Raw genomic sequence first — 24,298 nt, forward strand, 5'->3', positions numbered from 1 at the left:
GCCTGGTGATCTTCTTGCTAGCTTTGCCTTGCGAGTCTGCTCAATAGCTTGCCAACGGAAAGTGCCATTCTGTTCCTTCTTCTTCTTGTATGCTACCCCCGTGGTGGTAGAATCATCGAGTTTATGCCTCGCGGCTAGGTTAATTCGTGCTGTTTCACTGGATTGACGCCACTCCATTGAGCTCCGAAGTTTAGGGCCCAATTCAATTTCACCGGATTCTTAGTTTACTCGCTGTTTACTAGTATTACTGGTACACTACTGGTGGTAGTCCACTTTCTAGAAGCTCTGTTTCTTTGACTAGCTTCCCTGCATGACTTGGATTCCAAAATGTCGCTTCAGAAAATCAGGAAATGTTCTAATATTTGTTCCTCGAGCACATTGTAGCTGTCTTGATATAGCCCTCATGTTTCCCCATCAGACAAATTTAAAACTTCTCAGTTTCTGTTGTTAAGTTATTACTTCATTTTTCTTTACTTGCTGTCTTAGATCAGCTCATCTTAATTTTGTGACTTGTCTCCATTGAATCAATCAACTTCTGGTCAATGCACAATATGACCAGGATGGAGTTGGTGTATGGCAATAATTAGTGAAAGCTACTGGATATCCACCAGAAGCATACTTTAAGTAGTTAATCATGTGACTGACTATACTTGTATGTGATTTGCATTATTTGGCACACATTAATTATTCAGACGCCCCAGACCAATTATTGGTACCTGACCCTAGTGTATCAGGCTATCAGCCATCTAGTGCTCATTGCTTCATGACATAACAATGAGGCTGATGCTGACTGGTGAGCACTGAGCAGCATTCAGGCTTTGGTTCCCTGTTAGTGCCACACACAACACAAGGATCAGAAGTTCAGAACTCTGACGAAAATAAAAATCTATTCACAAATAAAGTTTATCAGTATTAATCACGCAAATCATGCTTCTGATTAACATAACTCCTTATACTAAACAAGCATAAAGTTGCATGGATGCCATGGATAAGGCTGTCTAATCTTGATTCCTGCACAGGCTACTCTACTCGAGCTCCTTCTGTTGTTTATACACCGTTACCACATAGTACTTCTGTTTGGTGGGGGGTTTAGCGTCTGCCTTTGCTCCATTGATCGAGGAGCTCGGGGTGCTCTGAGATTTTATTGATTCCCTTCGTGCTGATTTCGACCATGGGATGAATGCAAAATTGGATAATTCTCTCTTTTTGGTACAAAACTGGATAATTCTCTCTTTTTCAGGAAACTGCTCATTTTAGGGAAAAATACTCAGCTCCTTCTGTTGTTTATACACCGTTACCACATAGTACTTCTACTAGTTTTTTTTTTCTGGTTGCCGTTGTACTTTACTTTATTTATTTTGTTTACACAAAATTTCCCATTTACTACTACTGTTACATTTACGACAGTGGGCGGTGGCCCAGTGTGTAATTGCAGCTCTTGTGCTTTTGCCTTGGATCAGTTGGATGGTGAACCACTGCCATAATAATTTCTATCATAAGCAAAGTAGTTTGCTTTACTATGCCACTTTGGCATTATAAATTAGCATATGTGACCAAATTCATTTCAATTTAGAGTCATACAGATTGAAATCGCACGTAATGATCCCTTCTAGTAAAACATCATTATGATTGGTTTCATGCTACAGAGTCAGACATAGCAGAGCGATCTCAGTTACTGAAGTATAGCATATGTAAATATTTTTGTTACTTACTCCACTTCATTTTTCCCAAATACCTATGTTTTCCCAGGATGACACTGTTTTTATCTTGTAATTCTTAATGAACTGGTGCTTATAGCTGATTGTTTTGGATACAACTGTTTGTATATACTACTACTACTACTATACTGAACTACTACTACTACTCTACTCTACTGAACTACTACTACTCTACTTGCCACTGCTAGCTACTCCTACTCCTACTAGCTGGCTACTACTCTGCTCTCTTCCCTAGCTGCTGGCTGCTACTCTTAACTACTGGCTGCTACACTTCTCTACTCCTCCTCTACTATTACTCTATCTACTATTACTCCTCTACTCAGCAGCTGTTGCTTTTTTACACCTTTTCCTCTCTATGTTTGCTAAGCAGCTGTTGCTTTTTTTTTGCCAAATCTCCCCTCTCCTCTCCTCTCCTTTGTTTTACCGATGATGAAATTGTCCAAGTCCATACATTATATGGAATATGAGCTGATGATCAAGAACTTATGAGGAACTTGGCATCATTAGCAGCCGTCTCTACATTACCTTCTCCTCTCTTCTCTGTTATGATGCCTTGATGCTCCAAGTTCAAGATCAGATGATGATTGACATGTTTCTGAGGCCTCTACTACTGCTATTTCTCGTTTTTTGATACATTGTTGTTTTATAGGACTACTTTGGTTTATAGACCTTTTTGATTTCTTATACCTTCTCGCGTACCTAAAGCATACTTTCTTGCATCTATTAGAACAAAGCGCGAAATAATGTCGCGGACACCAGACAGTGCGGCCCGATGCCCCGAGCATGATGAGCAGCCAACCCTTAAGGAGCAAGCACTAGAGGACCAGCTTACTCAGGAACAGTTCGATAACGAGGTAAAAAAGGATCTAGAAGTGATGCTTACTCAGGAGTAGTGTGACGAGGAGGAAGGCCACGAAGGGGAGGCTACTGAAGGGGAAGAAGAAGAGGATGATGATGATGATGACTCAGAAGAGGGATATGAAAGTCCCAAGGATCCTTTCCCACGTGAAGTCAGAAGGAGGCCAACGGAGGAAGATTTGGACAAGGATTTTGACCCGAACGAGGAGGTAGGAAAAAAGCCTTAGCTTGTAAATTTTGCTAAAGCTTTGGTTGTGTTACCTCTGCTAACACTTTGACCTATCGTATATACAGGTCCCTCCTAAAACTCAGAAAAGACAACGTCGACGTCCGCGACATCTCGCTGGACAAGACGGAGTAGAGGAAAGGAGAGCAGAGGCAACAGCCACAGAGACGGATCACGATGCCTCTACTCCACAACCTCAAGACACAACCATGACTACCAAGCCTAAGAGGAAACGAGGGGATAGAAAAGGAAATCTATATCCAGATAAGGCATGCTATGTGATAACGGAGGTCAGGCCAGCAGGGGAGATCCTTGAGCTGAAGGAATTAAGAGGACGATTCCATAATGCGATCGGGGCCCTAGTAAGAGATAAATTGAACCCAGCAATCCCTAACTAGAAAGAGGTACTAGAGAACACAAAGAATGCACTATGGGATAGGCAGCTGAAGCTCAATTTTAGATTTCTGAAGGGTAAGCACGAATTGGTAAAAAATGCTATCAGGATGATGGGAGAGTCATTCCGACATTGGAGGTCGGAGCTCAACACAAAGTATATCCAAAAGGGGTTAACTCCCTTCAACGAGTTTGGCAAAATAACTCCTAGTCAATGGGAGGAGCTCGTGGCTCAGAAGACTTCACCAGAAGCATTGGAGCTTAGTGCCCGTAACACCGAGCTGGCGAAGAGGAACAAACACCACCATCATCTAGGCCCCGGTGGCTACTATGCCAAGGAAGAGCAGTTTTGGAAGATGGACAAAGAGGCCACAACTGCTGGGAATATCGATGTGATGAATTTGAAGGTATGCTCAAGGAACTGGATATATGCGAGGAGTACAGAATCATCCGGTGGTAATCTTAAGTTTGATAAGCCGGATACCCAAGAGGTAGTATCAAGGATACTGAAATATGCTAGAGACAAGGAGAAGGGCTCATTCAATCCTTCCAGAGAGAGGGACGAGCTTAGCCTTGGCTTGGGAAACAAGGAGCACACAGACCACACCAGGGGGATAGGGAAAAGGACGACCTGGAAGCAAGGATTCAAAGAGGACAGGCACATGTACAAGAAACATGGCAGAGATCGGGAGACTAGTCTTGAGCTCCAAGTGAAGGCTCTAGTTGCGAAGGCGCTGGAGGAGCAAGGACTGTCTACGGAGCCACGGATATTAGTGATGTCACCGGGAGAACTGGCATTAGTTGGCAGCCCTCCGAAAGTTCCTAGCAGCCAAGGTTCCACTGCAGCCACAACCCCCATCGATCGCATATGGGAACCAACTAGTTGCACCTTGGTGTTTCTCAGCGGCCGGCAGAACACTGTGATGGAGGTGGCAACGGGTGTGGCACATCCTCCCGGTGGCTTACACCACAATAATAAGATACCACTGGACTACACTAGTGTCGAGGTGCATACAGTGAAGCCCGAGTTCATGCAGTGGAGGATAGACTACGCAACTCCCAAGGGGCTGGTGTTACTCGGAGACATTATGGGGCAGTTCATCCTCTGGCACAAATGGGACATTATATTGACTGCTTCTTCGCCGCCTCCCCCTCTCCCTAATTTGGAGCGAGTTGTTGAGGTCGGGGAGATATTTTCACCGTCTCATGACCCCCACATTCCTGAGATGCCACATTCTTCCCCGCCTCCTAGCGAGCATGTGCATGATGAGATGCCAAACCCTTCTCCAACTCGTACCGAGCAAGTGCATCATAAGATACCACAGTCTTCTCAACAAGCATAGTCGATACATGAACAACGAGTGTCTCCTGAAGAAGGTGATGCACAAGAAGATGAGGACGTGCCTGAATGGGAACTTTGAAAGAAGCATCCAATCACCATAAGGCCAGTTTATGTTCCGATCAAAGACTTCTCATCGGTGTCCAAGTGGTTTTCCCATCATGGGGTTCTGAGGAGGCCATCACTAGCAAACTCCACCAAATTGCAAAGCAGTATCCAAATGTTGATGCCATCAAATGGTCAAAGGATTGCCCGAAAACATATGAAAGAGGCAAGCCCTTCCTACCAAACCGGGACATCCAGCGCCTACCACTTGGAATGAGAAGGTTCCATGATTGGTACTTGCGTGTTCTCCCACCGAGCATAGATCTCATACAAGCATGCTTCCCCACCGGCACATTTGGAAGCCCAGCCGGGAAAATTGTCTTTGACTTCAATGACATGCACACATGCTTTCACCTGGGAGAAATGGAGATGAATCTAATTCGCACGTGGTGCCTATAAGTCCTTGTCCTCCCAATATGATATGAATGTAATCTTTGAATTTTGTTGTAACTAACCCACGCCGTGATTTGTAGAATGCAAGTGCACATTGTCAAACAAATGCCAAGTGTGAAAGCCGGGTATGTAGACCCTCAAGCTATAGCCCAAATAAATTTTAATTACCCTAAACGGTGGACACTGGATGCCAAAGAGCTAGCTGCTGCAAAGACTCTTCGGGAGAAAGAGCGCATCCGTACGACGAAACTAAGGGAAGAGTCCCTTAAGGTTGCGGCATACATTGCCCTGGCTTTCAAAAATCTCCAACAACACTCTACTATATGGCTACCATACAACTTCGAGTAAGTTCAACTCTATACTTAAAGCTTTGTTCGATATATTTTATTCGATGCAAAAGAGCTTATCTAGTTCTACGATTAAATCCATGCAGCAATCACTGGATTTGTATATCCATTGATGTCGGGAGGAGCATGGCATGGGTCTTTGATTCATTAGATAGGGACACGGTGACATACAAAGACTTCATATCGATTCTCAAGACGCATACATATCGACAATCCTCATTAGCTTATATGTTTGTATACATACTTGTAACGTTCACTTTTGGATACTAACAAGTTGTATTTGCTAAAATAATTCGAACAGGGCATTTAGGTTCTAAGTCACTAATCATCATGGAAGGCATGATCCAGTAATGAAGGAAAAGTTGGCTATAAAAACACTATGTGCGGTAAGTGTAACTTACTTCTTCAGTACTCCGTTACATGGCTGTCAAAAGCATTACTTAACATTTTCATATGCAAAACACACAGTGCCCTAAGCAGAAGCATGGGAGTGTACATTGTGGATATTATATATGTTCTATGATGAGTAACACCGGTGCCTACAGGAGACACCCCTTAAGGGTAAGTTTGAACCTCTTCACCCGTAGTATAAAAACTTCGTACATGATATGAAATACTAAACCGAAACTTGTTCTCTTATAGTGGAGAGAAGAGAAAGGAATGAAAAGAGACCCATACAAGGATGACCAACTCTTAGAGCTCGTCGGCGACCTTTGCAACTTCATATTGGACCAGATTGTATACGTCAGAGGCGCCTACCATGACCGAGAGTCTGAGTTAGGTACAAATCCTCAGTACCAACACCTTCGTGAGACTGAAAGGCTAGCTCTAGGACGTTGATAACAATGTGTATGAAATTTGTATATTTAATGATGGATTGTATATATTCTTGTGAATTGGACTTATAATTGTAGTTTATAGAATACTCTTGTGCTTGTAGTCGCGGTCGCGGGACGTTCGGCAACGCGAACGCGGTTCGAAACGTTGGTCGCGGGGCGTTCGGCAACACGAACGCGGTTCAGAACGTTGGTCGCGGGACGTTCGGCAACGCGATTTTGAATTGTAAATTTGATTTTTTTTACGGGAAAACATACTGTAGGGGCGGTTCTAGATTGAACCGCCCCTACAAATACCTGTTTGTAGGGGCGGCTGGTAATACGAGCCGCCCCTACAAATCAATTTGTAGGGGCGGCATGGGAATCGCCCCTACAAATGCATGATTTATAGAGACGGTTCAGTAGGGGCGGCTGGCCAAACCGCCCCTACAAATGGTTATGAGCCGCCTCTAAAAATCGATTCTGTAGTAGTGTGCATATATCTATATATATATATATATATATATATATATATGTGGAAATTATTTCCTACTCCCATGGAGTAGTTACTCTTATGTGTATATCTCTAGATTTAGGACGTATATGGCCCGACGAAGTGTATGTAGATGGAGTATATCATCATACTAGACTATCTAGGGTACTATGTATGATAAGTATGTATGTATACTTAGAGTATATGGTTATACTTATTTTATATGTTACTATCATAGTATTATATAATATATTAAAAAATGTGTGCTCTTTTGGAAAAAAATTCACATAGTAAAGATCAGGAGTATCTTTATATTAGTATGTCAACATGCTCAAACTGATAAATGAGTATGTACACATACGCAACGTGATTTATTGATTATGTGAGTAACTACTCTCGGGAGTATATAAAATAAACCATATATATATACACACACACACTTATATGTCATACAGTGTATAACCCATTGGCCATCCCTTCTCTCACTGTTGCTTGGCGGCTATGTGCTATGCCATTCAATTATATATGGCGTGTTTAAGTTCAAAATTTAATGGATTCTTGTCATCAGTACAAAATACATGCGCTAATTGCATCTAATTCCTCTGTTGTCCCTAAATAAATTAATTCTTAAACTTGTTTAAGTCAAGTTTGTTTTAAGTTTGGCCGAATTTATAGAAAAGAGGATAGTGACTTAGCGAAATATGTCTGAGCGTTGTAACAGGTTAAAAATAAGGACTTTACTACGGCGTGCACGCGCAGGATTTCGACCTCCAGCGCGCACACCTCGCACAGTATCTTTTACTCGCCAAAAAAACAACAACAGCTCTCTTCCCCAACTCCGATGCCCTCGCCCCCGCCGCGGGCGGGCCCTAGCTTGCCGGAGCTCTGGCGAACCCTAGTGCCCGCGGCCGCCGCCCTCTTCCCCTCCCCCCACCGCCGCCATCTTCTCCAGCTCTGGTGAGCTCGCCGCCACCATCTTCTCTAGCTCCGACGAGCCTCCCTCGCCCCTACCGCCGCCAGCTCCCCTAAACCGCTCATCGACCTTCCCCACCGCCTGACCTACCTACCTCCCCCCAGCCGGCCGGCCATTCTATACCCCACCGGAGTTGGAGAAGAAGGGAGAAAGAGCTCGCCAGAACCCTAGAGGAGAGAGGAAAGAAAGAAAGGAGGAGGCCTACCTGGCGCCCCACCACCGGATCCGGCGGATCTACCACCGCTGCCGCTGGATCCGGCGGATCCAGCACCGCCGCGGCCTGATCCGGCGCCGCCGCGGCCTGATCCGCCATGGCTGCGCGCGGGGGAGGCGGTGGGGTACGGGTGCGGAGGCTGCCGGTGAGGTGCTCACCGAAGAGAGAGAGAGAGAGCCGAGGAGAGGAAAGGTTGAAGATGAGTGCGGCGTGCAGATGGGTGTGCGTGCGGTCCATCCACAGGATGAGCATTTTGATTATAGTATTTCCATAAAAATAATCAAACATTCATGCGAGACGACGACGAGAATGCATGTTATACCACACCGTGCGCACGGCTAACATATATACCATGGTCCCAAACACACGCCCTTTTTGTACTCGTCATGAATCCAAACTAATCGTTGAAGACATATATGATTATTCACACTACTGGAGACGGCCTCTTTGCCGAGGGCATGAGGCCCTCGGCAAAGGCCCATTAACCCTCGGCAAAGGCTTTGCCGAGGGCGGCCCTCGGCAAAGAGCTCTCAGGGAATTTTGAGTCGGCGAAGAGGGTCTTTGCCGAGGGCCCTTTATTGGGCACTCGGCAAAGCCTTTGCCGAGGGCTGGAGCGGCACTCGGCAAAGAAAAGCAGCCGTCACGGCGCCGGCGCCTAGGACAGAGTCTTTGCCGAGGGCCGTCTCCGGGGGCCCTCGACAAAGTTTTTTTTTTGAAAAATCTTTGCCGAGGGCCTCCAACTATGGCCCTCGGCAAAGAAATGTGCAGAATTTTCGAAAAAATCTTTGCCGAGGGCAATGGGACGGCCCTCGGCAAAGAATTATTCTTTTTTTTTGAAAAATCTTTGCCGAGGGCTTCCACGCAGGCCCTCGGCAAAGAAATTTTATTTTATTTTTAAAAAAAGTCTTTGCCGAGGGCCTCCAACCATGGCCCTCGGCAAAGAAATGTTGCAGAAATTTTATTTTAAAAAAAATCTTTGCCGAGGGCAATGGGACGGCCCTCGGCAAAGGACCCTTCTTTGCCGAGGGCCTTGGTCATTGCCCTCGGCAAAGAGGCAGAAATTTAATTTTTTTTGTTTTTTGCATTCCATCGACACAAGCATTTCATATATATACATATATATATCAACCATCACATATATATATCACACAGAACCCATTTTCTCACAATATATCACAACCATAATTGTGAACCACAAATCACAATATATTACAACGACAAGTCACATGTTCATCATCATTCACATGTTTATTACGACAAGTTCATGAAATCCAAGCACAAGTCAGAACCATAAACCATAAATATTACAATAAAGTCCAACCACATCACCTAGCACTAGTCCTCATCAAGGTAGCCTATGAGACGGTGGTGAAGGAAAGGCGGGATCAGCTGGTGACGCACTACCGGGATGATTGGAACCCGCGGACGGAGGCTGCACAAAGGATCAGAGATTGCATGTGTGAGTAATCCGGGAAAACAGTTTTGGAACTTAGAGATTGCATCTAGTAATCTAGGAATACAAAAATATTAGACTCAATTGAAAATTTCAGCAGCACCTCCCCTGCACAGGGAGGTTTCCAAAACCTGCAAGAAACAACAGCACGAACGCCGACATCCACAACGGCACGAACGCCGACATCCACAACGGCATGAACGCCAACATCCACAACGACACGAAGGCCGACATACATGCAAAGCACAAGCGAAAAGTGAACTTTCATACTTACAGGAGTAGCTGCAGGAGTAGGAGGTGGAGGAGCTAAAAACTGCACAGGTACACCTGATGCTTGCCCAAGACTTTGCATGATCACTATCATCTCTGCCATCTGCTTCTACGTGGCCTCGAACGCGACCTGCTGGGCCTACAGCTATGCGGTCAGTTCCACGTTCTGCTCTTGACTTTGCCTTTTTGTTTCTTCCAGCTCGGCCTGCAATATTTCACTCTAATGTATCAGTAATGCAAATCTAATTTAGGTGTGTAAATATCAATGTACGACGAGTAAAATAGGAATTACCTGGAGTGCCTGGACCTGCTGCAGTGCTGGAGAAGGCTGTGAGCATATGGGCTGGCTGGAGCTCGTGCTCCGTGCTCGGATAGCATCGAGGGAGGGAACAGTGGTGGAGTCGATGGTGCCATCTGCAATCCACAGCCACCCGTGCTTCTTGCCTCCTCTGAGCCTCATGATTGTCTCTGCATCAATGGGCTGAGTGCGCACATTGTAATCTTCCCCATAGATCTCCCTTATCGAGGACATGTACTCTTGGACTTTAGTGTACACGTTCGAGTCGGAGTACACCTGGGGCGGGGCAGCCGGGTCAAAGGAGACAGAGGACGATGCCATGCCCATGTGGGACATAGCCCACGCAGAGAACTCTGAGACCTCCTCGCCTGGGTGCGCAGCCTCCTGCGAGAAAGACGGGAAGATGGTGAGAAATCAAGCAGAATTGAGCATCAAAATAAATGAAAGAAATCACTTACGTATGCTTGTTTGTATCCGGGGAGGCTGCGGCTGCCTTGATGGTGAGTTGGACCTTGCCTCATCAGACGCTGTTCCCGCAGCCTCTCGTGCGTGTCAACAAAGTCCTGTGATAACCACTTGTCCACGATCATGGCCCAGCACTCGGGATACGATCGGCACCACCAGGGAATCACCTACAAGTCATCGAGTATTTGACATATAAGAAGTTGAAATTGAACCTACTTAATATCAAAACGAATCATTATGAATGTTATTCGCCTACCTCAAGGTACTGGTCCCGGGTCAATGTAATCAGTCTTGCTTGAGGCTTGGGGAGGGACTGCTTAAGTACCGACCTGTAGTAGTCTATGTGGGCTTGGACGCGCCCATGGTGGTGCATCTCGCTGACGTACTTCCTACAAGTTGCGACAGCCGCCCGATCCGCCTGGGCCTCAAGTCGTTCTTCGGCCTTGAAAAATTTCTGCATACAAAACCGATGTATCCATTCATTATTTCAATAAAACATTTAACCAATGAATGAGATGTATTAAGCAATGTTGTGCGAGAGAAACTTACCCAAAACTCCGCCAATACCCGCTCCTGCTTGTTGCGGTAAGTGTCATCCGTGACTAGCGCGTACCTGTCCCAGTTGGAGGCTGGCTCCTGCACCACCAGCTCTTCGGACAGTTGTACAATGTCGGGGTACCATTTCCTGCACAAAACACCAAGGATGCTCGCGGGGGTGCGTGCTAGAGTACCTAACAAAACCAACCAGGCCCTGCACAAGTGATTAAGAAAATTTATCAGTTTCTCTTATGATTTCCAACATATCTTATGAAGTAGTTGTGATAACATCTATAGTTACTTACCTCTTTGCCATAGGCCGAATCACTGGGCGGTTGTGAGGAAGCGGAACCGGAGGGAGGCTCGTGGGACCTCACTCGTAGGGAGTTTGGGTAGCGGTACCCCCTCCGTCACCCTCGAGCCCCTCACCTACCTCGCCCTCGAGTGCCTCGCCTCCCTCACCCATCTACTGACCCCTCTCGTCCTCCGATGAGGACATGGCTGTGGCCGTCACGTGCTCCTCCTCTAGCACCTTGTCACATGGCGAGGGAGGAGACCGCTGCCTCCTATGGCTGCTGCCCCTGGTCCTCCTCTCGTCACCTCCTGCGAACGCTGCCTCGGACGACGACCCCTCACCTCGAAGGAGAGGGCGGTCTCTCCCGTAAACCGAGGGCGTGTCACGGCGTGGACGTCTGCTCGCCATCTTTGTTCAATCACCTGCAATCACAAAGAATGAACAAGACTAATTAGTACATATATTAGAAATAGATTCAAAATATATAAACAAAACACAAATTAAAAAAACATAGTATTACATGTATTAGGAATAATCTTCATGATTGGGATCATAGGTCTCATCATCACTGTCAAAATTGTCCAAATGGGCAACACTATCCGAAGGTTCTATGTTGTCATTGTAGTCATTGCCTAGAAGTAATCGCTCAAGCATTGCTATGTCCTTGGCATTTACCACCACATCTCCATCGACCTCGCCATCAACCATTTCGTTGTCTACTTCCATTTCGATTGCTTCGGGTAAGACTATCTCAAACGTGCCTGGTAGCCCATCTTCTTGATAGAACTGTCCATCATATGTGTTTGCGTTGAAGTTGTAATCATCATCATTTGGGGCAGGTAGTTTACCGTGTGGAGATACCTGGTGCACAATAGCCCAACCCTTAAGATCCTCTTTGTCTTGGTTGGCGTATCGAGTATAATACACCTGCACGGCCTGTTGAGCCACAATGTAGACATCTTTTCTAGGATAGATGGAATCTTCTTGAATCTCGACTAGCCCAAGATGAGGGGTTCGTCTTGTTGATCGAGGATTAAACTAGTGGCATTTGAACATGATAGGTTTAAGAGGTTTCTCTCCATGAAATGAGAGTTCATAGATTTCCTCAACTCTACCATAATAGTCAAGGCCATCAGTGCCGGGCGTACAAACTCCGCTATTTGTGGTTTTTTGTTTGGGCCGAATCTGCTCGTAACTTGTTGTGTGGAAGCGATATCCGTTCACGTCATAGCCGGTAAATGACTTCACCCTAACGTCACAGCCGTTTGCAACCTGTTTCAACTTGTCACTCATGGACGAACCGGTCTGGGCCTGCAAGGTGAAGCATGATAGATCGTTATATTAATCAAACGTACGATCACCTTGGACGATCGAACGTACGAGCTAAATTGGACATTACCTTTTGTTTGAACTAAGAAATGAAATCAGGCCTCCCCGCTCCCGCACCCCGCGAAACAAGGGTGTCTTGTTCATGCGAGGTAGGATCCCTTGATTGATGCCAGAATTCACGAACAAATTCCCTGTCTGAACGGGAATCAATGGGGTTGGATGCAGAATAGTGACGGCGTATTGAAACAAGTTCATTGAGAACTTACTTGATGAACGGCTACACCTCGGTAAGGTTATTCAACACATATAGCATGATACTGCCCCACTCTTCATTTCCCAATAGCTTCGGGGTTGATCCACTTGCGCTGCCGAGTTGGCCTTGGAAAAGGCTGAGGGTCGATTCATTTTTGCCAGCATTGTAACGAGGGAGTGGATTATGATTGCTAGGAAGGTTCGGCTTGTAGTATTGCGTTGTGAAGTTTGCCACCTCCTCCCAAAGGCATGCCTTTACAATGGAAGCCTCAATTTTGGCTTTATTTGTATATTTTTTGCGAAGAGTCTTTAGACATCTCTTGATTGGATAGCACCAACGGGCCTGCACGGGCCCCCCAAATGTGCCTCGGACGGGAGGTGCACAATTAGATGCTGCATCGGCAAGAAGAAGCTGGGTGGAAAGATCTTCTCCAGCTTACAGAGCAACACAGGTGCCGCTTTTTCCAAGTCCTGAGCGACGGTCTGAGATATCTCCTTGGCACAAAGCTGGCGAAACAAAAAGCTCAACTCTACCAGCACTAGCCAAACATGCTTAGGGACATAGCCTCGGACCATCGCCGGAAGAAGCCGCTCAATCCATATGTGGTAGTCATGACTCTTCATCCTGTTGACTCGCAGAGTGCCTAAGTTCACTCCCCTGCTAAGATTCGCTGCATATCCATCTGGGAACATTAACGTCTGGATCCATTTTAGTACTTCCCTCCTTTGATCGATTTGTAAGACAAATTTGACCTTAGGCCTTTTCTAGTTCTTGTTTCGGCCACTAGGAGGCTGCATCGCTTGATTCGGTCTATCGCACAACATCGCTAGGTCCACTCTAGCCTTAACGTTGTCCTTAGACTTGTCAGTGTCCATGAGAGTTCCCCAAAGTGCCTCGGCGATATTCTTTTCAGTATGCATTACATCAATATTATGTGGCAGAAGAAGGTCATCGAAATAGGGGAGCCTCGTCAAGCCGGACTTATGAGTCCACATATGTTCCTCACCATATCCCACAAAACCACCTTCTTCATTGGGCACGAGAGCATCTATCTGAGCACGAACCTCGGCACCAGTCCTCAAGTGCGGTTTAGGGTCTGTCACTTTGACACCTTTCGTAAAGCTCTTGATGTCTTCTCTGAATTCATGGTCTAGAGCGAGGAACTGACGATGCTGGTCGAACGATGAATACTTGCCACCCTTCTTCAACCAAATGAACCTCACAGCTTCCTTGCATATTGGGCATGGGAACTTCCTGTGAACACACCAGGCGGCAAATAACCCATACGCCAGGAAGTCATGCAGGGAGTAGTGGTACCAAACGTGCATTTTGAAGCTTGTCTTTGTAGCTCGGTTGTATGTCCATACCCCCTTCTCCCAAGCGTGGATCAATTCATCAATCACAGGCTCCATGAACACACCCATATTACTCCCCGGGTGTCTAGGAATTATCAACGACAAGAATACGTTATGCCGTTGAAAGGAGATGCCAGGAGGGAGATTGAGGGGGATAACAAAAACGGGCCAGCATGTGTATGGGGCAGCCATCATTCCATAAGGATTGAACCCATCTGTTGCCAGTGCGACACGTACATTATGGGCCTCAGCTGCTTTGTCACGATGTTTGTCATTGAAGTACGTCCATGCTTCAGCATCAGGCGGATGTACCATCTTCCCAGGATTGTACCGTTTGCCATCTTTGTGCCATGTCATCTGTTTCGCGGATTCCTCGATCATGAATAGCCGTTGGATCCTTAGCAGGAAAGGAAGGTGCCGTAGCACTCTCGTGGGGATCGGAAGCTACTTTTTCTGACCATCACCAGAGTCTACCTCCAGGTACCTAGAGGATTTACACTTCGGACAGTAATTTGCGTCCTTGTGTTCTTTCCTAAATAGGACGCACCCCTTCGGACAAACATGTATCTTGTCATACGGCATCTTAAGCATACGAAGGAGTTTCTCTGCCTCGTATAAGTTCGTCGGCAAAGTGTGCTTCTCCGGTAGCATGGTGCCAAACACGACCAACATCTTATCGAAGCCTTCTCGACTCAGGTTTAACTCGGCCTTCAACCCCATTACGCGTCCAACCACATCCAGCTGAGAAATCATTGTACGCTCGTGAAGGGGTTTCTGTGCCGAGTGCAACATTTTGTAGAAGTCCTTTACGGATTCCTCCATCTCCTCCTTCTCACGTCGTTCAGCGAAGTGAGCTTGGTGGGCGTCATCTAGCATGTCTGCTACCCCGGCATCATCATCAAAAGCCTCAAGGCGTGCTCTCACCACCTCCGCTCTTATACGATCTGCTTCACCATGGTAGATCCACTGCTGGTAGCTAGGCGTATAACCATTGAACACAAGATGTCTACCCATGGTCTTCTCGTCTACCTTTCTCCTGTTGTCACATTTGCTGCAGGGACACCAAACTAGAGAATGTCCTCCTGCTCCTGGGCCAAATGCATGTTTCAAGAAACGATCTGTCCCCTTCACCCATTCATAGTCATAGTCACTCCCGCTTCTCCAGCCCGTGTACATCCACTGACGGTCCTCCATCCTTTAACATTTACATCACAGAGTATTGTGACCATCAATTGCATCTACTCAGTGTTCCTAATGTCTAATAGGTGAGGATAGGTCCTAATCCCACCCGCGGATGCGTAGATGAGGTCAGTTTCCAGGGTCCGCTCCTCTCCGAGATAGAATTTTGGCAGCACCTCGCCGCTATTCTCCCGATACACGTCTTGCCATGGAGAGTGTGTATCCGGAGAACAACAGGGAGGTGATGCCGAAACTCCATCTCGGACCGGAGCGGACCATGGAAACTAACCCATCTACGCATCCGCGGGCTGTCCAAAAAACGTGGACAATCCAAAACAGATACGGTCGCAGATATGCAAAGATCCGCATACCTACGACCGTATCTCTTTTGGACAGGAGACGCCTAACTGGGTTACGCGCGGGCTACGACAGACATGCGGAAAAAGAGGTTATTTATACCTAGGGTGTCGGTGAAGTCAGGCTAGCGGGGTAGTGGCGAGTTGACGCAGTGGCGAGGCGACGCATTGCAGGCAGAACCGCGACGCCGACGAAGACGATCGGGGTCCTCCGGGTCCCCTCCGACGTGCTCTTCTCCTGCATAAAAAGGCAATAGGTTATTGTTTGTTCAAAATTTCTGCAGCACCTCCCCTGCACGGGGAGGTTTCCAAAACCTGCAAAAAACGACAGGATGGCCGACATTCACAACGGCACGAAGGCCGACAACCACAACAGCATGAAGGCCCTCATATCAATTTACGACACGAAGGCCCACACAACCACATACGGCACGAAGGCCGACAACGAGAGTTTTACCTAGGGTTGCGGTGGAGTCAGGCGTCGCGGTGCGGGGGTCACTTTCTTCTCCGGTGAGGTCGAGCGGCGTCGGAGTACTCCTCCCCTCCAACAGCAGTCGGCGACGTGGGTGGCCTAGGGGCTGGTGTCGGGGCAGGGAGGCCGGCACGGGGGGGCGGGAAGGCCGGCGTGGGGGGCCACCGGAGGGCCGGCCGGGGCGGCGGGAAGGCCGGTGCGGGGGGCCACCGGAGGGCCGGCCGGGGCGGCTCTAGGGCGGTGGGGCGGCGTCGGCGGGGCGGCACTGGGGCGGCGCGCAGGGGCGGCGCGGTGGTGGGGCGGCGGGGCGCGCGGGGCGGCGTGGCGCGCAGACGCGGCGGGGCGCGCGGGGCGGCGCGGTGGTGGGCGGCGGGGCGCGCGGGCCGGTCGGCCGCGCTACGGCGGGGGGCGCGGGCCGGCGGCGTCAAGCAGCAGCGGCGTAACGGTTGGGCGGGGAATTTGGGCCGCTGGCCGATTTAGGGTCGGGCCCTTTGCCGAGGGCCCAGATCCAGGGCCCTCGGCAAAGATTTTTTATTTTTTTTAAATATTCTCTGCCGAGGGCCATTGGATCACATGTGGAGATGTCTGGGTTTTAGACATCCGACGTCACAACTTGCTCAAAACCTTCTCAAATTTTTACCACAGCCTACACATGCGATAACATGACACCTCGACAAGTTTCATGATTTTTGGATTTCGTATGGATTTTATATAATTTAAAACACTTTTTCGACAAGTTCCTCGTCATGTTACGTGAAGAAGATGCCCGAAATTTGATGCGAGTTCGTGGATAGGGACTCAACATACACCAAATACCATGAATAATATTTTTCGAATCACTAAATTACATTATTCTATCCACCTGCAGTTCAAATTTGAAATATTCGAAAAAAATCAACAAAAAGAAATAAATTAGGGAAATATATAAAAAAAATCAAATTTGGCCCAAATTTTAAAATTGAGTTTTAAATAATGTATTATAGCACCACAAAAAAACTAGATTCATAAAACAAAAAAAAATCTTTGCCGAGGGCCTAGCCTAGCCCTCGGCAAAGGGGGTCTTTGCCGAGGGCCTGGCCAATGGCCCTCGGCAAAGAATATTTAAAAATAAAAAATAAAAAATCTTTGCCAAGGGCCCTGGATCTGGGCCCTCGGCAAAGAATATTTAAAATAAAAATAAAAAATCTTTGCCGAGTGCCTGACGGCGGGCACTCGGCAAAGACTGACGCCAGTGGCCGCCGTGACCCATCCGGCCATATTTGCCGAGGGCCAATTTGCCGAGGGCTAGGCCCTCGGCAAAGATTTATTTTGCCGAGGGCCGTTTCTTTGCCGAGGGCCTAGCTTTGCCGAGGGCTCCTGGGGCTGGCCCTCGGCAAAGACCCCCTTTGCCGAGTGCCCGAGATCTAGCCCTCGGCAAACCCAGAAGCCCTCGGCAAAGAGGCCGTCTCAAGTAGTGTCACGTCGGTTGTGAACATGGAAAATAACTAAAAATGAAGTGTCTTCATCAGTCAATAAGTATATATTCACACACATATTTTTCATTCCATGTGACATCCTTAGCCCGTGTTTAGATGGTGAAAAGTTAGAAATTTGGCTACTGTAGCATTTTTGTTTTTATTTGGCAATTAGTGTTCAATCATGGACTAATTAGGCTCAAAACGTTCGTCTCGCAATTTCCAACCAAACTGTGCAATTAGTTTTTTTCGTCTACATTTAATACTCCATACACGTATCACAAGATTCGATGTGATGAGTACTGTAGCACTTTTTTAGAAAACTTTCGATAAGTATATATTCAATGTGACATCCTCACTCTCACTCAACGGTGTGGACACACATGTATGGCAGCAGCGATCGATGCCGAGCTCTAACTGGTGGACTTTTCCCTTTCAAAAAGAGAAATTGTGGACTTTGTGGCTTGCAACAGCCAACAGGCAACATCGATCCAACAAGCAATATATAGATAGATGGATGTGGATATCCAGCGACCCGAGACGACCGACAATGAATGCATGATGTGAATAAAAATTGAAGGCTGTACCCCTGAAGAAACTTAAACAGTACAGCCAGCTAACCAGCAGGCATACGTCATGGTGCTGACGTCACTAGTGTGCACGTAATTCGGGACCGCGTTTGCATGTGTCAAACAAAGCCTACTCCGTCCTGGCCCATGCAATGACAGGTACAATTAGATGTCGAGGTCCACCGCCCACGTGCTCCTCACAAAAGAAGAAAGTCTTTATTTAATACTACCCCGTTCCGTTTTATCTGGCGCCAACACGAGTATTCCAGATACCAAGAACTATTTAATCCAGCTCCCTTTTCCTAGCTGGTGGTGCCATGACCCTTCGTTTGTTGAATTCGTCATCAATTTTTTTTCATGCATGCAACGAAGGGAGAAAGATCGGTCAAATAACTTTTTTTTTTGAAAGAAAAGGATCGGTCAAATAACTCAAACGGAATAGCGAATCAGTTTTGCATGCATGCAGTGAGAAGAGTGCCTTGCCTGTAAAGAGGCTTGGTAAGTGCTGCATGCTATTTAATTGCAACGCATGCTATGATGTTGCGCCTGATAAAATGGCCATTCTCAAAAAACGAGCGCACCCCAGATATATGGGACCGGAGGGAGTAGTATGTACATATAAGTCGCATTAATTTTCTTTTTGGTACACATCAATTTCGCTATGCATCTAGATAATTTAGAACGGAGGGAGCAGATCAATTGCAAAATAGTTAGTTTTGCAGTATTGATAATTAAACTATAAACTTTAGGGGTGGTTCTTTTCGGAAGCTAGCTAGGTTCATTTTAGTAGAGCTCTGAAAGCCACTTACAAGTTAAATTCTGAGAGAGCTTTCCTTAACAGTATTTTATAGAGAAGTGATAATATGCTAGTTATGCGAAAAGATTTCTAAATAAACAAGAAACATAGAGATTTTCGTCCTACATGTAATTACTTTCTACACTGAGTTTATCCAAGAAAAATCATAAAAAACACTTTCAGCCAGGGAGCGAGGATGCAGCTTGAGAAGGGGCTCACTTCATCCCCTAGCAGTCTGGAAAGCTACTCTTTAGAAACAAGCAAGAGTGTGCTGCGAGGTGAGAAACTGAACATATCAACAGCAACAGCAGGAGTCAGAGGAAAGTTTTCTTTGCCTGCGCATCTCCGCGCGCATCCAACAGCCGCGCACGTGAGGGCACATACCCTCAGGGGGTGAGCGATGGTCACTACTACAGAAGTTAACTGTAGGGGGTGGCTCTAGAGCCTCTGTAGGGGTGGCTGCGTCAGCCGCCCTTCCCAGGGTGTTTCTACAGAGGGTGCCTCTGTAGGGGCGGTTTCCTGACCGCCCCTGCAGTGCCCTCTGTAGGGGCGGCTGGTGTTTTCAGCCGCCCCTACAGTGCCCTCTGTAGGGGTGGCTAGTAATATCAGCCACCCCTGTAGTGGACTTCTGTAAGGGCGGTTGTATCACCAGCCGCCCCAGCTGCATGTATTTGTAAGGGCGGTTCAATCAAGAACCACCCCTATAGTGGATTTTCTAGCAAAAAATAAATGATTCAAATTCAAATCTGACCACATATATATATAATTCAAATTTGAATCTGACCGCCACAAATATACATATATACATCCACAAACACAAGGCCATTATTTAGAACATCATCACAAGTCATAATTCACAAAAGTCCATTATTACAACATAATCCATTATGAAGTCTATCATTATAACATAGTTCATTAAGAAATCCACAAGTCCACATGCAAACATTGTGTCACATAAGCTACATATTTGTCATGCAGCTCGATGATTTTCCACACGAAGACCTAAAAAATAAGAATAAATGTAAGCTAACATAACACACAACAACAAGCAGAGTGCAATCAAGATACACACCTGTTCCTGCATGCCAACCATATCCTTCTTCTCTGGCTGTAAAAGCAATGAATTGTAAAAATAATAATTTAGGGAAGATAAATCAGAAAATTAATCAAATCAAATATAGCAGGAAGAATCAAACAGCTAGGTGGCAGAATATCAAGCATACAAAAGTGGTAATGTAAAGAAAAGGACCGGGAAATGGGAACTACTTAGCAACCTGACAATAGAGGTTAGATGAAGGTTGTTACAAACTATTAATGTGGAGGTTTTGCTGTTTATATATATGAATCAAAAAGTGCATAAAGGTAACATAAATAATTTAACAGCTAAAGAAACACTGCACCTTCTTATTACTAGCAGAATCTTCTGCTTGCTTTACCAAGACTGTGCCTTCATTTGTAACATGCTGCGGACAAATATAACTCAATCAGAACTGAATATCATGGTTCAAAGGAATAAAATGAGTGAGCTAAAAAAGAAAAGAGGCACCCTGCAAGGGAAATTATTACCGTTTTGAACATGTTAGATATAGGCTCCAGACCGCGGGTGATTTTGGAGAAGAGCCTGTACATCCTAGAAAGATCCTCAACCTGCAGTAAGAGGGATGCAGTGAATATTCAATACTGTTAGGAAGTCATTCATTAGATAATAATATTAATAATAAGGTTTTCAATCCAACCTTATCATCACGAAGCAAAGCAGAACATCTAGAATGCTCCTTCTCCAACAGCGGGGTTGCATACTGAGCAAGCAATTCATTTTGCACTTTCTGTCGAAATTCAAGATATAACAATGTAAGGGTCATACGGGAAAATATGTCGAGCACTATTCCTGCCATAGATAGCATCGGTTAGTGTCTAATTCCTGTCCATTAAAAGGTGTTGCAAGAATACAAAAAGGTACTCTCTACATGATCTATAAGAAATGAGTTGCAGTGTACAAAGAATGGGCACAGAATTGTTTGTGAGGTAGCTGGGCCAATTGTTCCACCAAATTAAGATGCTTATTACAATTAAACTAAAGAGATTTAACTTATCCTGTAGAAAAAAGGTATGGACGAAAGGGGAAAAGAAAGCTACCACTGCAATATTTGCAGTATAAAGAAAGTTTTGATTACTCCATTTACAAATTACAATCAAACAGATCAGCACAATTCTATATATATTATTATAATGGTTGACCATCTATGACAAACAACTCTCATTTCCCCCCAAAAAAAGTCAAAATACAGAATGAATGAAACACTCCTGGTTTGTTGTCTACCCTTGAGTGAAATTACAATCAAACAGAAACTACAAGTTCTAACAAAAAGCAAATGGAAACAGCCACAGTGATATCACAAGACATCTAATGAATCTACTGGAGCCAACAGAACACCAGGCCCAAGTGTACAAGTAAATGGGCACAGAATTGTTACAAAGGCACATAAAGTAGTTGGACCAATTGTTTCACCTAATCAAGATGATTACAATCATTTTAAAGAGATTTTATTATCCTGTACAAATCAAGAGATGGACAAAAGAAGGGGAAGAGAGCGCTACCACTGCAATATTTGCAGCATAAAAAAGTTTTGGTTAGTTTATTTACAAAGTACAATCAAACAGATCAGGCCAATTCTATATAGTATAAGGGTTTGACCATCTATGACAAACAACTCTCATTTTTTTCCCAGAAAAGAATGTCCATCTACAGAGTGAATGAACCTGACTAGTCATCGGCAAGCATTGTATTATTTAGAAGAAAACCAAAAGGAAACGAGAACATCCCCATATACACCAAGGCCGTTCTCGTCCCAACCTATCAACCAACCAAGCGCTAATCCACCAAAGCTAAAAAACCATCCAAACTGCCTTATTTCCCTCAGGGTAGGAAATCTAACCCTAATACCACGCCGCAGATACAAAACAATCTAGGTCGAAGACAGACATTCACATGAGCAAGAGGGATATGAATAGGCGGCTCACCATGGAGGTGATGTACTCCTCGAACGACTCCCGATACTTGTCGTAAAGCTGCTGCGAGTAGTCGTGTGGCGGCTTTTGCGTGCACATGTTGTATATCGTCCTGCGACAAGGGAACCAAAACCCTAGATCAGAACCAGATCGAAGCGGATCGAGTTGGGAAACCCTAGCGGCCGCCACCGCGAAGGCGACGACGACGAGGAGGAGGAGGAGAAGGGAGACGTACGTGTAAAGCAACATGTAGTCCTCGGAGCTGAACTGCGGCTCTAGCTTGCCCTTGAGGAAGTTCTTCAGCTTGGTGATGCCCTTCTTCATGACCGCCCATCCCTCCTCCAGATCGATTGTCCTACGCTCCTGCCCCGCCATCGCCGTAGGCGGAGGTTGCGGTGCCGACGCGCGGAGAAGCAAACCTTAGCGTAGCCGCCGGGGGTTTGGTGGTGCACCTGGGGAGGATGGCGAGGGTCCTCGAGAGGCGGAACGGGGGGAGGAGGAGAGAGGCGAGTGCATGGGCGTAAGGAGAGGGCTGGGATGGGGGTTCTGTTGTATACCGCCGCGGCTGACCGCCTTCCAGGCGGCCCCCTCCTCGCTGGGGAGATCCCGTGTGATTCAGACTCCGTCCCCGTCGTCCGATCGCGAGGTGGACGGCCCAGATGATGAGCCTTGCTCTAGATGTGGATCATTGTATGAAATCAAATCAAACTACTAAAATAATTTTGAGACAACAAATGATCTCAAATGAAAATTTGATAAACATCAAAGTTGTAGAGGTCATGAAGATCTACAACTTTTATTTTGGTCATCTTGTCATTTGACAAAATTTGAACCTTTCAAATTTGAAATTTTAAAAAATGACAAGTTCGAACCAAAATTTGAGACCCAAAATGATTTCAACATAAAAAGTGATGAATACCAAAGTTGTTCAACTCATTAATATCTACAACTTTTATTTTAGTCATCTTGTCATTTGACAAAATTTGAACCTTTCAAATTTAAAATTTTGAAAAACAACAAGTTCGAACCAAAATTTGAGACCCAAATTGATTTCAACATAAAAAGTGATGAATACAAAAGTTGTTCAACTCATGAATATATGCAACTTTTATTTTGGTCATTTCTTTATTTGACAAATTCTTAGCACACATTGTTCACTAATCTTACACATGTCTCATATAGTTTATAAAACCTTATGAGAGATGTGTCATTTGTGAACAATGTCATTACCACTTTGTCATATGAAGAAATGACCAATACAAAAGTTGTAGATCTTGATGAGTTATTCAACTTTGATATTTATCACTTTTTCAGCTGAAATCACTTGGGGTACCAAAATCTTGTCCGAAGTTGCATTTTTTTGAAATTCAAAATTTAAATTGCTCAAACTTTTCATATGTATATATTGACAAAACCAACAAAATAAATTGATAGAGAATGATTTTAGAAAATTTTAGGAAAAAAATCATCAGATTTAGAGTTAGTATGAGGAAGAAAAACTAGTTACAAAGTTGACCCACAGATTAAAAAAAGAAATCACACTATTCACTATGATCATGTAAGGATCATCTAGAACAGTGTGATTTCTGTTTTTAATCTGTGGGTAAACTTTGTAACTAGTTGTTCTCCCTCATGCTAACTCCAAATGTGATGGCTTTTTTCCTAAAAATTTCAAAAATCATGCTTCAACATTTAAGTTTGATCAAACTTGGATGTGACAATGTTTTACACATTTTAAAATTTGAAATTTAAAATTTGAAATTTGACAAGTTCAAACCAAATTTTCAAACCCTAAATGATTTCAGATGTAAAAGTGATGAATACAAAAGTTGTTCAACTCATCAAGATCTACAACTTTTATTTTGATCATCTTGTCATTTGACAAAATTTGAACCTTTTAAATTTGAAATTTTAAAAAATGACAAGGTCAAACCAAAATTTGAGACCCAAAATGATTTCAACATAAAAAGTGATGAATACCAAAGTTGTTCAACTCATTAATATCTACAACTTTTATTTTAGTCATCTTGTCATTTGACAAAATTTAAACCTTTCAAATTTGAAATTTTGAAAAATGACAAGTTCGAACCAAAATTTGAGACCCAAATTGATTTCAACATAAAAAGTGATGAATACCAAAGTTGTTCAACTCATGAATATCTGCAACTTTTATTTTGGTCATTTCTTCATTTGACAAATTCTTAGTATACATTGTTCACTAATCTTACACATGTCTCATAGTTTATAAAACCTTATGAGAGATGTGTCACATTTGTGAACAATGTCATTACCACTTTGTCATATGAAGAAATGACCAATACAAAAGTTATATAT

The 24,298-nt window shown here is 45.0% G+C and overlaps 1 protein-coding gene and 1 long non-coding RNA gene across 2 annotated transcripts in view; both read right to left on the bottom strand.

Moving 5' to 3' along the window:
* Positions 1-7,973, bottom strand: part of LOC136506975 (uncharacterized) — a 10,239-nt gene extending 2,266 nt beyond the window's left edge. The window contains exon 1 of the mRNA XM_066501843.1: positions 7,866-7,973. Within this exon, the coding sequence (XP_066357940.1) occupies positions 7,866-7,973 (108 nt within the window). The remainder of the gene's footprint in view (positions 1-7,865) is intronic.
* An 11,922-nt stretch (positions 7,974-19,895) lies between these two features.
* On the bottom strand, positions 19,896-20,777 carry LOC136507914 (uncharacterized). The gene is made up of 5 exons (XR_010771783.1): positions 20,692-20,777; positions 20,522-20,602; positions 20,356-20,418; positions 20,028-20,063; positions 19,896-19,957 (listed from the first exon to the last, which is right to left on the bottom strand). It is a non-coding gene; the product is annotated as an uncharacterized lncRNA (long non-coding RNA).
* Positions 20,778-24,298: the final 3,521 nt, after the last annotated feature.

Source organism: Miscanthus floridulus, chromosome 15 (assembly GCF_019320115.1).
Source record: "Miscanthus floridulus cultivar M001 chromosome 15, ASM1932011v1, whole genome shotgun sequence".
NCBI classification, from domain to species: Eukaryota; Viridiplantae; Streptophyta; class Magnoliopsida; order Poales; family Poaceae; genus Miscanthus; species Miscanthus floridulus.